This window comes from Propithecus coquereli, unplaced genomic scaffold (genome assembly GCF_000956105.1).
Source record: "Propithecus coquereli isolate 6110/MARCELLA unplaced genomic scaffold, Pcoq_1.0 Scaffold10, whole genome shotgun sequence".
NCBI lineage: Eukaryota > Metazoa > Chordata > Mammalia > Primates > Indriidae > Propithecus > Propithecus coquereli.
Window position 1 is genome coordinate 12,815,032 of NW_012133858.1, and position 19,325 is coordinate 12,834,356.

Genomic DNA, 19,325 nt, shown 5'->3' on the forward strand with positions numbered 1-19,325 from the left:
CTAAATGGCATCGTCTTCCAATAGAAGGCTATTTCATCTATACTGAGAAATCTGTTGTTTAGTGTAACCACCTTTATCGATGATCTTCTGGATAACTTGCTGATGCTTCTACATAAGCACTTGCTGCTTCATCTTGCACTTTTATGTTATGGAAATGGCTTCTTTCCTCAAACCTCATGAACCAATCTCTGGTAGCTTCAAACTTTTCTTCTATAGCTTCCTCACCTCTCTCAGCCTTCACAGAATTGAAGACAGTTGAGCCTTTCTCTGGATTAGGCTTTCACTTAAGGGAACATGTTCACTGGTGTGATCTTCTATCCAGACCACTAAATCTTTCTCCCTATCATCACTAAGGCTGTTTCACTTTGCTATAATTCCTGTGTTCACTGGAGTAGCACTTTAATTTCCTGCAAGGACCTTTCCTTTGCCTTCATAACTTGGCTAACTATTCAGTGCAAGAGGCCTACCTTTCAGCCTATTTCCACCTTTGACATGCCTTTCTCATTAAATGCAATCATTTCTAGCTTTTGATTTAAAGTGAGAGACGTATGACTCTTTCATTTGGACACTTAGAAGCCATCGTAGGTTTGTTATTGGCCTAATTTCAATATTGTTGTGTCTCAGGGAAGAGGGAGGCCCAAGGAGAGGGAGCAAGAGTGGGGAATGGCTGGTCAGTGGAGCAGTCAAAACACACACATTTACCTATTAAGTTTGTAATCTTATATGGGCACATTTCCTGATGCTCCCCAAACAATTGCAATAGTAACATCAAAACTCCCTGATCATAGATCACCATAACAGATATAGCAATAAGAAAAAGTTTTAAATGTTGTGAGACTACTAAGGTGACACAGAGCCATGAAGTGAGCACACGCTGTTGGGAACATGGTGCTGATGGACTTGCTCGACGCAGGGTTGCCACAAACTTTAAATTTGTAAAAAATACACAGTGTCTGTGAAGCACAGTGACGTGAGATTTGCCCATATAAGGCCAACTCCTTATATACACATCTGTATGTCTATGTTATACATACGTGATGTGTATGGCTATGTTTCCCTGGCTCCTGTCTTAATCAGGAATTCTATTCTGTCAACAATACACTTTGCATTTTCTTCAAACTCTTTTCTCTCTAGTTGATTATCCCCACTGTGATTTAAATATGCTCAGATCTCCCTGAACCCCACATTCCTCTCAATATGACTACATTTACATCAAATTAAATCCAGTGCACAGAAGAGAGCCTGGAACAGAATAGAGTAAAAGGCATTTGAGATTGCTTTTCAGTGGAACAATGCGTGGTACATTAATTTAAATTCTACTTATCGATATTCTCAAATTTTCTATAATTAGCATCTACTACTTTTAAGGATAAAGTACCGCTTCTCTAAAAGTATGATTTTTCCTACTGAACCGTTGTGTTGGTTTTTACATTCAGCCAATCCAATTGATTGTCTCCGAGGCTCTGAGGGCTTGAAGGTCAATGCTGTCTTGCCATCTCCGGGCGCCCTCTGCTGGCCAAATGAGAGTACAACATGCAAAGAAACAGTCTGGTGAAGGTTAAAAATCACCACTTTCTATTTATCAATGATTTTGAAGTGTATAAAATGCTTTCGCTTCCATTATTGTACCTGTTAAAATATTACCCTCCCTGTTTCCATTTGAGCTTACATAGATAATAGGTCTGAGCTGTCCAACAGGTTAGCCACTAGACATGTGTGACTCCTGAGCACTTGAAAAGTACCTACTCGGACTTGACAAGCCTATAAATACACAAGCTATTTCAAGAGTTATAAAGGGGAAAATGAGGTAAAATATATAATAATTTTTATATTGATTAGACATTAAAATGATAATATTTTGGATGTATTGGGCTAAATAAAATATTAATTTCAAGTCATCATTTTCTACCTTTGTAAATATGGTTACCAGAAAATTGAAAATTACATATAGGTCTTACATTGTGTTTCTACTTTACAACACGCCTTAGATACTACATTCTAAAGTGATAGTAACATGAATAAATGTCAAAGTGGGTGGTTAAATAATGGTCAGATGACTCCTGAAATTCTCGTGTGTATCGAGGGCACAAAAACACTGGGAAAGTAAAGATCGAAGAAAGATTTGATTGATTTTTTGGATCAATTTTAGAGTGAGTCACTGATGTGTTAAATATCAAGTCTCTCCACTTTTCCTCCTTCAAGGAGGGGAGAGGATGGGAAGAGCCTGTACCTCACTTCAAGCCTATTAAGGGCGTCAATGGGATCACGTGAGAGAACTTGCCAAGAGGCTGGCCTGTGGAAGCAGAATAAGAAGGTTGTGGATTGGGGAGCAACTGCACTTCCATACTTGGTCAGGGTAAAGCAAGCCTCTTCCCTCAGGCTAAATGTGGACCACCTGGGTTACATACAGCCAGGTGTGTGGTTTAAGAGCTTCTCAAAGAGGGCTGCCTAGAGGGTGACAGGATGATAACAGATGGAAATTGGAGGTAGTCTATCGAATACTGGGGAGTGCAAAAGATTCTGGGAATTCAAGATGAGTGATCCCAGAGATAGGGGTGAGGGGAGAGGGTAGAAGAAACGCGAGGCAACACAGCCCTCGCGAGGCTGCCAACTAGCCCCCACCCTCAGCCCCATAAAACTACAAAGAAAAATAAGAGAATTCTTTCACAAATCTCTGAACCTGAGATGTTGGCACTCATATGAAATGTTCATTTCTGCAAACATAATCTATAAACAACTGATAGGTTTAAAACACTAGCAATTTCCAGGTGACCTCCTCCAATCCTTATGTTAGTCCCTGGACACTTCATGTTATTCATTAATTTATTCATCAGATCTTGAGTAAGACTCTGCTCAGTTAATCGGAATTACAATAATGTCCAAGTTGGAGAGGACTTGAGGAGTCCTCTTTCCTTTCTATCCATAGACTTATTCAACACAGAAACGTCTACATTGAACTCCTACATGTGTCAGGTACTATGCTAGGCAACAAAGGTAAGATGTAATCCCAGCTAAGGTTGTATTTGGTGAACAACCACCATCTCCTAGTGCAGCCCACTCTACTTGGAGAAAATTATCATATTAGAAAGATTTGGTTTATATCTACTCATAGAATTATAAAAGTGTTTGGAGAAAGTTCAGAGTGGTTGGAGCAGAGTATGGTGGACAACCTGCTACTTCCTGAACAGCCTAATCTGGATAGCTTTGACTCTTAGAAAACTTTGTCTATTTTGTCAAAATCTTCCTTGTGAAGTGGTTTTTACTTTTATAAAATGTTCCTCTTTTTCTCTAGTAATATGTTTTATTAAAGATTGCCTTTTCAGATATTTATCAACCCTTTATTTTGGTTTGTTTTCATGGAATTTTTTTTGTCCTTTACTTTGAATCTTTCTGTACCATATAAGTACTTCTTACAAAGCATCATATAGTTGAGTTTTATCACTCTGACAATTTTTTGTCTTCCAATTGGAGCATTTAGCCCACAAATATTTAATATAACTACTGAGATATTTGGGTTTGAGTCTACCATCTAACAACTGGCTTTCTATTTGGTCCACCTTCTACATTCCTTTCAGATTGATTATATTTTATTATTCCATTTCCTTCATATTAACCTGGGAATGCAGGACGGTCCACTGGATGACCACGGACACACACAGTTCTCCCCCTTTTCTTGCTTGTGGTTCTCAGGAATAACTGTAGAATGTGCAGGGAATGCAAAATCTTGAGATAGGGAGGGACTGGACAGGACAGCCTGGGCTCTGTTCCAGTCTAACCATAGAAACAGGACATCCTTCAATGCTTTAGCCCAGTGAACCACAATGTCCTAGGGTATAAAACCCAGGGAGGGCTGCCTTCCAGGGTGGCTCAGCTTCAGCACAAGTGGGGCACACACAGGTGACACTACATCTGCCCTGGGACAGGTTTCCTAAGCTTTGGAGGACTAACTTGTGATGAATTTTTGGCTTCTGTTGTCCTTTGTGACCTATCCATAGGTAATAAACCCACTTCATGTAACCTGTCGAGTGTGTTCAATCTCACCAAACTCAGGCAAGTTGGTAACTAGTGCACAGTGAACCTGTTTCACAAGTAGTTTTACATTCTTTTACTACTCTTTTTGTAATTATGAGGATTCCATCAAGCATACTTGACATATCAAAGTCTAATGATATTTTTACCTCTTCCAAGATATTGAAGAAACTTTACTTTGCTGCCCAAAACATGTTCTTAAACAAGCACCATAAAAATCACCTGGAAGCTTGTTAAAAATGAAAAATCCCCATCCTTACTTGGACCTTTTGATCAGAATCTACATCTTAAGAAGATCCCCAGATGATTAATACATGAAAACGTTTATGTAATACTGGCTTAGAGCACTTTAACTCCATTTACTCTTTCATAAATAATACACTATTTTCATGTATTTTAATTTGTTTACATTTTAAACCCATATCATTGTTTAAACAGTCAATATTCACTTACATTTACCAACATATACCTTTTTTTATTTCAGCATATTATGGGGGTACAGATGTTTAGGTTACGTATATTGCCCTTGCCTCCCCCCTCCCCTCCAAGTCCGAGTTTCAAGCGTGTCCATCTCTTGGATGGTGCGCATTGCACTCTTTGTGTATGCAAATACCCGTCCCCTCCTCCCCCCTCCCCCCTGCCCGACATCCAATAGATGTTATTCTTCTATGTACATTTATGTGCTGATCAGTTAATACCAATTTGATGGTGAGTACATGTGGTGCTTGTTTTTCCATTCTTGGGATACTTCACTTAGTAGAATGCGTTCCAACTCTATCCAGGAGTATACAAGAGGTGCTATATCACCATTGTTTCTTAAAGCTGAATAGTACTCCATGGTATACATATACCACATTTTATTAATCCACTCATGTATTGATGGACACTTGGGTTGTTTCCACATCTTTGCAATTGTGAATTGTGCTGCTATAAACATTCGGGTGCAGGTGTCTTTCTTATAGAGTATCATTTGTTCTTTTGGGTAGATGCCCAGTAATGGGATTGCTGGATCGAATGGTGCTTCTACTTGTATCTCTTTAAGGTATCTCCATATTGCTTTCCACAGAGGTTGCACTAGTTTGCAGTCTCACCAGCAGTCCAACATATACTTTTAATTTATACTTATTCTTTTTAATTCTGACCTTTCATCCAAGATCATTTTCCTTTTGTCTGAAGAATATATATATATATATATATATTTGCTTTACTCTGCATAGATTTTTTGTTTGAAAATTTTCCTGCCATTTAAAAAAACTTTATTATGGACATTTTCAAACATCACAACAGAAAAGAGAATAATACAATAAACCTGATTTACCTATCTTTAATGATCAATATATGGTCACTTTTTTAAATACCTCATTCACTTCATACACACTGACATACCTGTTCAAATATTTCAGTGTGTATCTCTGAATTATAAGGATTCTTTTGTCCTTATGTTACGACCTAACCCCAATATTATTATTGCACCTACAAGATTAATACTAAATCCTTAATATCATCAAAATCAAATCTTCATATTTCCCCAATCTTCCTAGGGATTTGGTCTTCAGTTTCTTCACAATTAAAGCATGACTTATATTTTATGTCTCTCCCTCTCCCCATTTTCCTTACATTTTCAAGAATTTTTGTCGTTTGTTTTATAAAGTTTCCCATGGACTAGGTTTTGCAGATTGCAAACTTATGTTGTTATTTAAAATGTTCCTCAATATCCTGTACTTCTTCTAAGTTAGTAGATAAATGTTGAAACTTGGTCATTTTCTTGCTAGTATTGTTACTTCTATTTGGAGGCATACAATGTCTAATTCCTCCTTCTTTTATTTCAACTGTTCATGAAAATAATCATCATCTTGTTCTATCATTTTTTACTTGACTGTAAAAGTACTTCTATCAAGGGAAATTAACCCTCATCAACTATTCATTACCCCAAGTTACTTATTTTATTTTTAAAAAGGCAGGATACAGCTCAACTACTCCCCTCATTTACCAGTTTTCAAAATAATGAGTTGGTCCGTGGCAACTGCTGTAATTGAGCACTAAGAGTTATTTTGAAATAATAAAGATCATTATAAATTTATGGATTTAAACACATTTAATGCATTTCTATCCACTGCAGTTATGTTTATTGATAGACAATTTGTCCCATCTTTTGCTAGTAGAAACCTCTTCAAGTTGGGGACAGTTTGACATGACCCTAGTAATTTTTGATAGCTTCTTTGACACTTAACTGGTCGCATAAGTATTTTAGGTTTACCTTATAAATTAGAATCCCAGACATAAATGAGTTATTACTTTATGAAGGTCTGGTTTCTTTTGGTAGGAAATATTATTTCAAGACCATAATCTGAGAATGAAGGATGGTCATTGCTATTGAGTGCCCATTGTTTCTAGGCTTTTTCAGCGGACAAAGATGGTTGAATTTTTTTTAAATGTGTGTGTGTGTGTGTGTATGGAGATAGAGAAGGAGAAAGAGAGGGAGAGAGAGAAGGGGAAGGGGGGGAGAGGGAGAGAGGAAGAGAGAGAGAGAGAGAGAGAGAGAAAGTCATTTGAAATAGTTCCCATGTGTATGATTGTTAACCAATTGGATGCAGTCAAGTTCACTTGTTTCATTTTCCTTTAACTTCTAAAGTTTGCTTATTTATAAAATTTTGTTTCATAATTATTTAAGTACTTATCTCTAACATCAAATCTGCAAAATAAAGATTATGTCTAGCTTCTACATCTCACCCACACACGTTTCCTCCCTCTCTATAGCAAACCTCAAAATTTTATTCTATTTGTCTTAATAATAGAAAACATGCATACATAATAGCACCATGCTCCCCACCCTCTTTTCCAGATACATGGTAGAAAATTTGCATGTTTTCTCTACCTTGCTTTTGTAATCTAAAAGTACATCACTCTATGGTTGAGATCTTCTTCATTTCTTGGATAGTTAAATAATACTCCATGGTATATTAACAACCTAGCTTTTTCATTAAAAATACTGAGATCGATTTTCTAACATTAATTTACAAAATGACTCAATTTCCTTTTTAAGTAATTGCCGAGAGGCATCAGCAAAAGAGACAAGTAGACAGCCCCAAGCTCCTGTTCCCACAAAGAAACATCAAAAAAACAAGCAGAAACTGTTCAAATCAACATTGTTAGAACTTTGAAAAACCATCAAAGGCTTACAGCAACCTAGTGAACACTGAAGCAAGGAAAAGTTAATTTATAATGGTTAGGAAAGTTTCCTGGCATTTTACTTGCCCTTGCTCCATCCCCTCCCTGGCTCAGCAGCAGTCTTGAAGGCAGCAGCCCACATGTCCAGGATGGGATTCTGGTCCCCGGTTCCAGAGGAAGCAAAACAGACCTTACATGCAAATTATTGTGTAGATCTGTTCTAACCTGACTGAGGCCTACCTGAGGATGATGCAAGGCGCTTATCTTTGTTTTGTCTCACTTGGAAATCACTCAGGCCAGAAGAGCAGTGGGCATTACTTGAAAATACTGCAAGGTCAACGAAAAACTCAAAGACACCTAAGGCAACAGATTACAGTTGACACACACAACAGACAGCCTCAGGCCTAAGCAAGCAAGCTATGGAGAGAAAACCAATGCCAAAGAAAAAATCTTGAAGCCAGCAAGACAGAAGTAACTCACCATGTATAATGGATTTTCAGTGAGATTAACACCAATTTCCCATCAGAAACCATGGAAACCAGGATGTGGGATGACATAATGAAAGGGCTCAAAGAAAAAGACTATCAACCAAAACTTCTCTACATAATAAAAATGAGGGAGAAATTAAGACATTCCAAGGTAAAAATCTCAGGGAGTCTGTCCCCACTAGACCTCCCTCCCACCTCCAGAAATGAATGCTAAGGGAGAAGTAACTCAAAGCCATGTAAAGAACTAAAGGGCTCTGGCAATTATAATTACATGAGTAAATATATAAGCCAGCAATGTTACAATCTTGACTTACAACTCTAATTTTTATGTCTACATGATTTAAAAGACAAATACATAAAATAATTATAAATCTGTTATTGGGCATAAAATGTATAAAGATGTAGTTTGCAATAAGGCCAACATAAAAAGAACAAAGTTTTTGTATGCTACTGAAGTTGATGTCAATTCATAAGAGACTATTATAAATTTGGAACAATAAATGTAATCTCAATGGTAGCCATTAAAAAAATATCCAAAACATACATAAAAGAAAATGAGAAGAGAAGCAAAACAATTTACTAAAAAAATCATTAAATACAAAAGAAAGCAGTAATAGAGGAAATGAGGGACAGAAAAAGCTATAAACCACACAAAAAACAAATTAAATTGGCTGAAGTCTTATTTAACAAAAATTATTTTAAATGTAAATGGATTAAAGTCACTAATCAAAAGGCAGAGGTTGGCAGAATAAATGTTGAGGTATGATCCAACTATTTTCTGTCTACAAGAGACTTAACTTAGATGTAAAGGCACAAAGAGGTTAAAGTGAAAGGAAGAGAAAAGATAATCCCTGAAAATGGTCACCAAATAAGAGCTGGGGTAGCTACACTAATACCAGACAAAATAGACTTTATGTCAAAAACAATTACAAGAGACAGACACATGATATTGATAAAAAGGTCAATTCATCAAGAAAATATAACAATTATAAACATATATGCACCAAACAGATCCTCAAAATATAAAAAGCAAACACTGACAAAACTGAAGGAAAACATAGTTCTAGAGTAATGGAGGCTTCAATACCCCACTTTTATTAATGAGCAAAACATCTAGACAGAAGACCAATAAAGAAACAGAGGATTTGAATAACACTACACACTCACTAGATCTGACAAATATAGAGAACACTACATTCAACAGCAGCACACACATTCTTCTCAAGTGCACATGGAACACTGTCCAAAATAGACTATGTTGGGCCACAAAGGAATTCTTAATAAACTTAATAAGATCAAAATCATACAAATATCCTCTCTGATTACAATTTAATGAAGCTAGAATACAAGGAAACTAGAAAAACTAAAAATATATGGAAATTAAGCAACGTATTTCTAGACAACCAATAAGTCAAAAAAAATCAAAAGGGAGACTACAAAATACTTAGGAAAAAATGAAAATGACAAAATAAAATATAACAAAACTTATGGGATGAAGCAAAGGCAATACTCAAAGGGGAATTAATAGCAATACATATCCATATTACAAAGATGTCAAATCAATAACATAACTATACATTTTGAGAAACTGGGAGGAAAACAGAAAACTAAACTGAAAAGTAGCAGAAAGGGGGAAATAATAAATATCAAAGTTGAGATCAATGAAATAGGGCATAGAAAAACAGTTGGGAAAAATCAGTAAGACCAAAAGTTGGTTCTTTGAAAAGATTAATAAAATTGACAAACTTTAGTTAAGACTCACAAAAAAGAGAGAGGCAGCAAATAACTAAAATCAGAAATAAGAGTAGAAAAATTACTGCCAACCTAAGAGAAATTATTAAAAAGTATTATAGAATACTATGAACAATTGTACACCAATAAATTAGATAACCTAGCTGAAAGGAACCAATTCGTAGAAACACATAAACTACCTAAACCAACTCAAGAAGAAATATATAGTCTCAGTAGATCTATAATAAGAGATTAAATCAGTCTAACAAAGAAAAGTCCAGGAATGATGGATTCACTGGTGAATTCTATCAAACATTTAAAGAATTAACAATAATTCCTCTCAAACTCTTCTAAAACATAGAAGAGGAGGTAGACATTCCTAACTCATTCTATGAAGCAAGAATTACCCTAAAAGCCAAATAAAGATATCAAAAAACAAAATTACACACCAATACCTCACATGAACAAGAGGTAAAAATACTCAACAAAATACTAGCAAACAGCATATTAAAAGGATTATAACACCATGATCAAGCGGAAGTTATCCCAGGAATGTAAGTGTGATTCAGCTTAAGAAAATCAATGTAACACACCACATAAATAGAATAAAGGGAGGGAAAAAGCATGGTCAACTCAACCAATGCAGAAAAGTACCTAACAAAAATCATGATGAAACCATTAAAATATCTAGGAATATAAGGGAACATCCATGACATGATAAAAAGCACTTCTAAAAAACCCACAGTTAACACGATATTCAATGGAGGGAAAGTGAAAGCTTTCTTTCTAAGATTGAAACAAGTCAAGGATGCCCACTTTCACTGCTGCTATACAAATACTGCACTGGAAGTTCCAGACGGAACAAGTAGACATAAAAAACAAATAAGAGGCTTCTCAATTTGAAAGGAAGAAGTAAAACTATCTCTGTTGGCCTGTAACATGGTCCTACACATTGAAAATCCCAAAGAATCCACAAGACAGCTACTGGAGTTAATAAGTGAATTCAGCAAAGTGGCAGGTTACAAGATCAACACATAAAAATCAGTCATTTTTATACACTGGCAATAAACCTCATCCTGAACCTTACGCATTATACAAAAATTAAATCAAAACTGATTAAGGACTTAAATGTGAAACTCTGAAAGTTCTAGAAAAACATACAGAAGAAAATATTCAGGATCTGGGCCTAGGTAAAAAGGTCTTAGATTTGACACCAAAAGAACACACACAAAAAAAAATTGATATTCACCAATTGGTACTGTCCTCTCCAAGCCAAAAAAGTCCATCATCATTTATACATACACCCTTAAAGGTAATGACAGATTTACCTGCAGACACACACACACACGACAGCCCCAGTTCTGTGTCTGAGCACCACTGCGGATGGACCAGAAATTTGAGGGCATGAGGCTAACAGGTCAGCAGGAAAGGCTTCAGTGAGATCAGCTGAACACAAAGAGCACTGCTAGTGAGGACAAAGACAAGGTAGTAATCACACAAAGTAACTAAGAGTGGCAAGTATAATTAAAGGCATACATGATTCACATGACCAAAATGAATCTCCATAATTAGGCTCAGGAATTGGTAAGAAAAGTGGGTGTGTATTGGGAGTACAGAAAGCAAGGTATACTCATGGGAGGTACAAGAGTTTACAAGAACATCCAAAGACCATGTGATGAAGAGGGCTCAAATGTGAAACTTGGGGATAAAAAATTGAGAAAGACTTTGGTTAGAAAAACACATTCAAGTTAATGACATTCTGCTGGATGAGGAGGCAGAATTAGCAGAATAGTTCAGTCAAGAACACAGGATCGGGACTAAGCCCTTTCAGATGAATGGCTGGGGAAGTCTGTGTGATGTTCCAGGCCCCCAGGAGTGCATGAGGCTACTCTCTACCTGGCAACATCTTAAAGGAACCCAGCAGCCCTCGACAAAAGGAATCCTAGAATGTTAAACTTGAAGAAATGCTTACTGCACAGATGACAGAACTGAGGTACAGAACATAAATGAATTCCAAGGTCTTGAAGCAAGGTCACAGCAAAACCTGGACTAGGACCCACGTCTTATTCCTGTGGATTTCTTTAGTGTACTTTTTATTGCAGCCCTTAGTTTGTATTTGTTCATTTAAACATGATACCTGGATATAATGAGGGGAGTGAACAGTGGTCGTCTTCCTCCTTGAAATGGGGGTGAATTCTCTTGAAACCACACGCTAGGATTTTCTGTAGTCCTGAGCCTCTTCAAGATTTTTTTCAACTCTCTATGGTGTGGGAGGTGGACAATGTTCTCCCCACTGCCTTTGTTTTAAGGAGGGGCTTTCTCGTGTGCTACTTCTCCATACCACATGGACATAACCTAACACTCAGACTCACTCATATTCCATAAAAAGCACCCTATCACATTGTGTACCTCCTACCACAGATTAAAGGGGGCTATATTACTTAAATAATTTAACTGGCTTCTAGATTATATTTTTTTTCACTGACAACTTTACCTAGAAATCTTCTAGAGATCAAAAGTTGCAATGAACACACCAACTTTCCTCAACTAAAAGAAACAGTATCACCTGCACATCACTGGTGCTGCTCAGGATCTTATAGTGACTACAGATATCATTTAGATTCCCTATTACATTTGCCAGGGAAGAAACTGAGGCCTAGACAATCTCCTCCAGGGAAACTAAACGGTGTCCTCTTTAAAAATCAATTTAGTAGTCACTGAAAATACTATCTTATTTTTATCTTATCTGCTAAATTTCTGCAAAATCATTTTCTACATCATGGCTCTTGTATTATCCAATTTTTCAAGATCCATTTAAGTGTCTACAACGTGTCAGGTATAGTACAAACTGAGTTGTACTCAAGGAGTCTCTAATCATTAGGATTATTGTGTAAACATCCACTTACCTGTTTTTTCTCCCAAATACATCAGTCAAGCCACCATATACCACACACAAAACAAAGCTACTTCTCTGATTCATACTTGGGAATATTTGTTGAGAATTTCAATATACTAGGCATCAGTATCATGTTATACATGTTTACGGAAAATGGATAGAACTGGAATAAGAAGAAATTTTACTGTTATTAAACAGACATATTAGGGTTATTTTGTAAGAAAGAAAGAAAGAAAAAAGCAAACATTACCATAACTTCCCAAGTCCTTGAATAATGTAAAGAAAACATGAGACGGAGACCACTGACTTAACAAATGAATGACTTTATTAAGAGAGAGGACAAGACTGGGGTTTACCTTGATCAAACCATACAGGAAAACAAAGCACACAGACTTATACAATACTTTGGTTTAAAAATTATTCGTAATATCAATGTTAGACCTGATATTTAATAAATCAAATGTGACATAAGGTAGAAAAAATCAACCATAAAAACACAAGCTTGCATAGATGAATTAATGTAGGTGTACAATTGGCATTTAGGGGAGGCTTGAGTACTGCAGAGTGACTGAATGATGGTGCCCACCTCAACCTCCCAAGATATACGAAAGTCACCAGCACCATGTTTCTCATTTTCCTCAATGAGGTCATGAATAGGGACAACTTGTGCTGTATGAAGGTGAACTAAAATAAGACTGTTTCCATCAGCCTAGTCCAGATGGGTACATATATACCCACCAGTACCCACTACCGGTGACCCATAAGGCATCCACAAAGTATCCTTCACAGTTTCACTTAATCTCTAGATAGGCATGTGGTTTGAGGTGGCCTCTGTTTTCTGTCCTCATACAGGCAACTATATTCCATGAAGGTTCTGTTCAGTTCGATGAAATAACTATTTCAAAGCTGCCTTTCCCTCTGGGGCTTGGCTATAAAATGAGGAGCACTTGGGATAATATCTCATTTGTTTTATGAACATATCCACGTTCCAAATGTCAAAGGGGCATTTACCAAAAAACCTGAAAGTGCCTGGGCACTGTGTAGTCTCTGTCCTAGGAGATCACTTTTCCAAATTATAAGACAAATGACAGCAACACCTCAAATTTCCTGAGCAACTTGATTTATACGGGCAAACTATTATACTTTTTAATTCAGCACCTTTTCAAAACACAATGTGCTGGTATGGATTCTTCCTCGGGGAAACCTCATTACAGAGAATTCTCATTTTGGAACATCATTTTCATATGCTATCTCCCCACTATCCCTTCTCATTATTTACAATAGTTCATGAAATCAATATTGGGTTACCTATAAGAAGCAGGTGAAAAATATAGCTATTTCTGAGAAAGGATATTTGGCTTTCAGTTTATACCAAATGCTGAAGTTATAGTCTATGGGGACTTCACAGGCTAAGTCAATCAGAAGTACAAAAAATTCTGACATCAAAAACCCTCTCACCAAATTTAACAGCTAGAAACTATTTTAGCAATTATAGTCTGAAAATCAGTGCAACAAAAATGTGTCCTAAGTGTATGTTATAGTATATTCTTTCAACTGTCTTCACTGTTCTCAATCATTGCTCTTTCTGTGAAGGAAATGTCACTCAAACCCCGTCTTTCAATTATTCTATTCTTTATATATGAACCTCAGCAATGAATAATGGGACACTAAGTTACATAATCAATTCTGCCCTTATCTGAAGTGTTGAAACCAGCACAGTGTTGGCTCCCTACACTATGAAAAATTACTGAAAAAAGAGAAAAACATTTTCTATTTTACTGAGAATATACAAATGCATATTAAATCTATTAGGAACATGTTACTAGGCAGTGTTCACACATATATAAGAGAAAGAGAATGGTTTTAGGGCCATTTATTTCCACAAATCAACATGATTGTGTAAGTTTGTGCCAACAAATAGAATCTTTGAAAACCACTCTGATGTCTTCCTTACCATAGCAAAAGTTTTCCTGGTTAACTTTTTCTTAAAAGTAATAAAATAGAAACACTTCACATTAGCAAATCTCCCATTTCAAGTAAATGTCTCTATTTTGTTTGGTTTTCTCCTTTTTTTGTTAATGGTAAAGATGTCAATACTTAAGAATATTGGTGAAATTAATGTCTTCACTGCACAATAGAACCTTTGGAAATATCTTCTACATAGCTATCACAGAAAAGGAGGGCAGCCACTCGCAAATATTCAGGAAGTGATCACCTGTATGAAGAATATGGCCAGGATGTTCTCACTCTCCTTCTACCAGTCTTTTTGGTCATGCCACTGCTTATTCAGAAGTTGACAGACAACTTGAAATAAAATGGTACACCTATCAATGTTACAGGTCAGCCTCAGCTCAGCAGGAGAGTAGATCCAAAGCTCCTGATGACTAGAATGCTTGGGGATCATCTGCGAATTTTGTATCTCGGTGGAGAGTTGAATGTGGTTCAAAGATAGGAAGTAATGTGCACTGACTTTGGTGAGAGTCAGGCTAATTTAAGGCAATATTGCTCCTCACAGACACTGCTGGTGTGAAGTGCAGGTCTCATCAGAAAGGTGACTCTGTAGTAGTAGTGAGATTTTCCCAGTTTACCCTTGTCCAGAATAAAATTTCAGCATTTCTAATGATAGTTGTTTAAAGGCCAGGAGCGACAACAGCCTCTGACTCTTCCCTTTAATAGTCTTACATATTACCGTGGATAAAAGAGATTCTTCCACCAAGATTTGGATGACATTGTCCCCCATGCAGCATTAACAGGACAGTCTCCACTTTGCTTCTACCTGCCCATCTTGCCTATCATGGGCTAAGAAGAATAGAGTATTCTTTTACTAAGTAAGATAAGCAGATATGGCTTTGAGACTCACAGGCACCACCAGAAATGAGGAGAAAATGGGATCATTTTATATAGTCACTTCTCTGACTATGACTAGTAACGGCGAAAGTACTGTAAAAAATCTTTTTTTCTTTTTGCTGAACAGGTTTTCACTTTTTGTGATCGTTTCTAAAACTCCTATGTCATCAGAATATGGCACACTATGTACAGTGAAATCTACCTGAACAATGTTCCCTTTCAATTTTAATGCTCCCTACACAAATACTGTCTTCCCAAAAGGGAAAAAGCCTTCGATTGCAAACTCTATTCTGTTCTCAGTCCTTCAGAAAGCTGTTTACACAGGGGTCTTACTCTTTTATTAGGCTGAAGATCTTACAGCCTATCTTCACAGTCATCTTTCAGGAAAATCATCATTGAATAATGATTCCATCTTGGTATTCCTCAAAGTGATTTTTTTCAAAGGCAACACTCATTTAAAATCAAGGCTTTAAAATGTTAACCACTTGAGTGGTAAAGTCAATGCACCATATTATAGTAGGTATTTCCAATTTGGCACAAACACAAAATTTAGAGAAGATTTGACAGTATTAAAGAAAATTAATTATCAGCTAAAAACTAGGTTTTTTTATACTTAAAAGTTCTGACTTTGAGGAAAAGAGATGGACAATAGTCAGCAATGAATTTATTCATCATCCAGTTCAGCTTCAGGCCAGAGCAGGGAAGAAGAGGGGGAAATGGGCTGGGTTCAGGATTTTCTAGAGTGAATTCAGTAAAAATAAGGACCAAGGTCACACATTTTTGAATATGTTGACCTAGATCCATGTGGCCACTGCCAGTCTGAAAAGGTTTTCCACCTGAGAGCATCTATCCCTATCTTCCTTTTCTAATTTAGGTATTTCTCTATGATCAAAAATCATATGGATTTTTTTTAACAGTTCATTAGTATGCTGCTGGTTGTTGTAAAGTCACTTGAGAAATGGTAATTCAATAGTATGAAAAGTCACTTTCTAAAAATCTCACTGTTCTTTTATAAGCCTTTATAATAAAGCTCCATAATACATTGTGCTTATACAACAATACTGGTGTTAATGGGGTCTGGTCTCCAAAGAACAAAGCTATAGGAACAGAAAGGTTTTCCAAGGCCAGAAGTATTAGTTTACATCAAAACATTAAAGCATAATGTGCTGTGGGCCTAAAAATTAAACTGCACATGTTCTAGCAGCAGGAATAAAACAAAATCAATGTAAAACTGACAAAGAGCAGAGAACACAGTGAAGAGTGTCTGGCAGTTCATTAAAATACAGTTGTTAGTTGCTTCTATAGTCTCAAAGATAATTATCACACTATTTGAATGAGAAAGAATAAGAGGATTAACTGGTTGAGTGTGATTTCTATTTCCTTATTCACAGGGCAATAATTGCTCTGATACTCTTAAAAAAATGTTTGCTTTACAAAAAAATAAAATAAAGATACAATATTTTAAAATTCTAATCTTTTAAAAACCTAAAAAAAGTGACAAATTTTTAATACAGATATTGAATAGATAACACAAGGGAAATACCACTTTTGGTCACTGACTAACATAGCCGAAACATTAACATTCTGGTTATATGTTAAGTGGCTTGACATTTTTTTGAATGAAGTATCTCCAGTTAACATTTTACAATAATAAATATGATTGGATGAAGTACATGAGAGGCAGAAGAAATGCATAATTTTTAAAGTAAAACTGATCATTGTATGAGATAGAAAAATAAACATTTATAAAATAAAAATATGGCAAATGATGTTGCCCATTTTTCTAATTATCAAATAAAAATACAATGTGTTTCTTTTTTAAAGTTACCATTAAAAAACTTTTAAGAACATGAAGCAAAATCACAGGGCAGATAAAGAAAAACACAGCATTGCTATAATTCAATAAGGCCTAAGCTTTGAATATTGAAACCACTATCTGGAATTTGACTTAAGGCCAGGACCTCCATTTTGTCTCCCTGTCCCTATATAAATGAAGATTTTTCTTTATTCATTTCATCACAGTTACATAAAATCCTGTTATTTTTCCTTTCCTCCATTTCTCCAAAATGACTATATCCCTTAGGGATAGAGATTATCTTTCTAGATTATCACTTGCCCAAAACATAATTCTTAGATGACTCTTACTCAATTTCCTACAATACAAAAACTTTATGAAATTAAAACTCTTTCTCAAAATGAGAAATTCAATCCATTCTGAGAAACTGTTCTAAATAGCTTCCTGAATATTGCCCAACTTTAAAGACTATCTGGAAAGATAAGGCAAACAGAAGGCAGTTCCCAGTGGGAAAAAAACAAGTAACTTTTTCTCCAGTGACCTGTATAATTCTTTCCTAAACAAACACCATATTGAAATGCCAAAAATTTCAGATTTATATAATGAAAAATAATAGCAAGTCAAGCTGAAGAGATATATTACATATGTGTATGTGTATCTGTGTGTGTATAGCTTGACTGCCATGTGTTAACTAAGAAGTATGGAAAAATAAACATTTCCATGAGGTTAGCAGCTACACAAAGACTCTAAATTTCTTGAAGATAAGTTTAAAGGTCTTGTACGAAGGAATACTAACCCCATTAACAAATATATAAAACCAAATACTTGAATAAAGAACCACCTGATTCAACTTCATGTTGAAATCTAATTACTGACAGGTTAAACAAAATATTAGTTGCCGACAAACACTGCTATAACATTAAGCAAGAGAAAAACTTCAATCTACAGCCAGAGAGACTGATGGCATCATTACTTATGCAATCATCTTCCAATTCCATTTTCCTTGGCTCTACAGGTAAATGTAAAACAAAAGAAGGGATACAAAGTTTTCATTTTCAGTTGACTTCGCACAAATCTGAGTTAAAATTTCAGAGAATTACATTTTTGCCAATAAATACTAACAAACGGTCCATCACCCAGGGGCCTCAGAAAGCCTTATTGAGGCGGCAAAAGCAGAGTAAGTTACAGAATGATATCTAGGCCAATTTCTGCAGAAGGGCTTAGAAGGATACACAGAATCTCTACAGACCATGCAGTATTTCAACTGCTCCAAGTGTTTCTTTTTTTAATATTTAATGGTTGTAATTCTTTTCTTTTCCTGAAGAGTACGAAAAGCAAAGGCTCTGTCCTTCAAAAAATAGCATACACTAATGTACTAGAATAGCTATTTCTTATATTCTTTTATTCTTCATTGCATCCGAGCACTATGTTTTACTTTGAACATTCATCTCCATAAAATTCAAATTGCTAAATAAAGCCTCGTCCCTAGATACTAATGCTCCATACCTAACAAGATGGTATTTTACAGAGCTCTTAGACACTACATCCCAGGAAGTATATGCAGCATAGAGATGGCCAATATTCAGAAGCTACATTTTCTTACACTGCCCAAGTGATCAAAAATAACCAAAACGTATGAAATGAATTAAAAATATTCACGGTCAAAAAACACTGGAGGATAAATCCCAGGAATGCAAACATGAGAAGAAAAAATAAGTGTAGAATGCATTCTGTATCATCCAGTAATATTTGCTATAGTGAGTCCATTTTTGAAGCAGATTCCTAGATTTTTACTGCTTATAATGAAAACCTGGGGAGAAGAAGAAAAAAGGAAACACAATTAAAGAAACATCTCTGAAACTCTTGACAGTTTTAATCCCTGCCCAGGCAAAATAATTCATCTTTATTTTTATGCATTTCAAGTGGTTCTTGTTTTCTTGATGGCAAAATATTTATACACAGAATCAATGTGTTATTTTAACATTATGCATTAAATGTATATGAAGGACAGTAAAGCATTCCCTCAAAAGTGATGCATGTATAATTTATGAAAGAAAAACATGAGCTACTTACAGATAAATGTGGGGTGGACAAAATGCCACTAACTGATGGAAACTGCGATGGGTGGGTTGTTTTGATAAACTCACCCCATCTTTTAAATAATGTCTTTTGCCTTATTCTCAATATTGAATAAATGTCAGAAGGGGGAGAAGCTTTTTAAAAAATGCAAATGACTGACAACTCCCACTCAGACTCTAATGTAATTAGTCTAGAGTGTCACCTGTGCAATGTATTTTTTAATGACAATAGAAAAGGTAATTTAAAGAAATTTTGGGAGACTATCCTTAGATTTGAAAAAGGATAATAAAAA

The 19,325-nt window shown here is 35.8% G+C and overlaps 1 protein-coding gene across 2 annotated transcripts in view; it reads right to left on the reverse strand.

Moving 5' to 3' along the window:
- Positions 1–18,338: 18,338 nt before the first annotated feature.
- Positions 18,339–19,325, reverse strand: part of CCDC50 (coiled-coil domain containing 50) — a 68,742-nt gene continuing 67,755 nt past the window's right edge. For both annotated transcript variants that reach the window (XM_012642286.1, XM_012642295.1), the window contains one exon: positions 18,339–18,764. In XM_012642286.1, the coding sequence (XP_012497740.1) occupies positions 18,745–18,764 (20 nt within the window). In that variant the 3' untranslated portion in view covers positions 18,339–18,744. The remainder of the gene's footprint in view (positions 18,765–19,325) is intronic.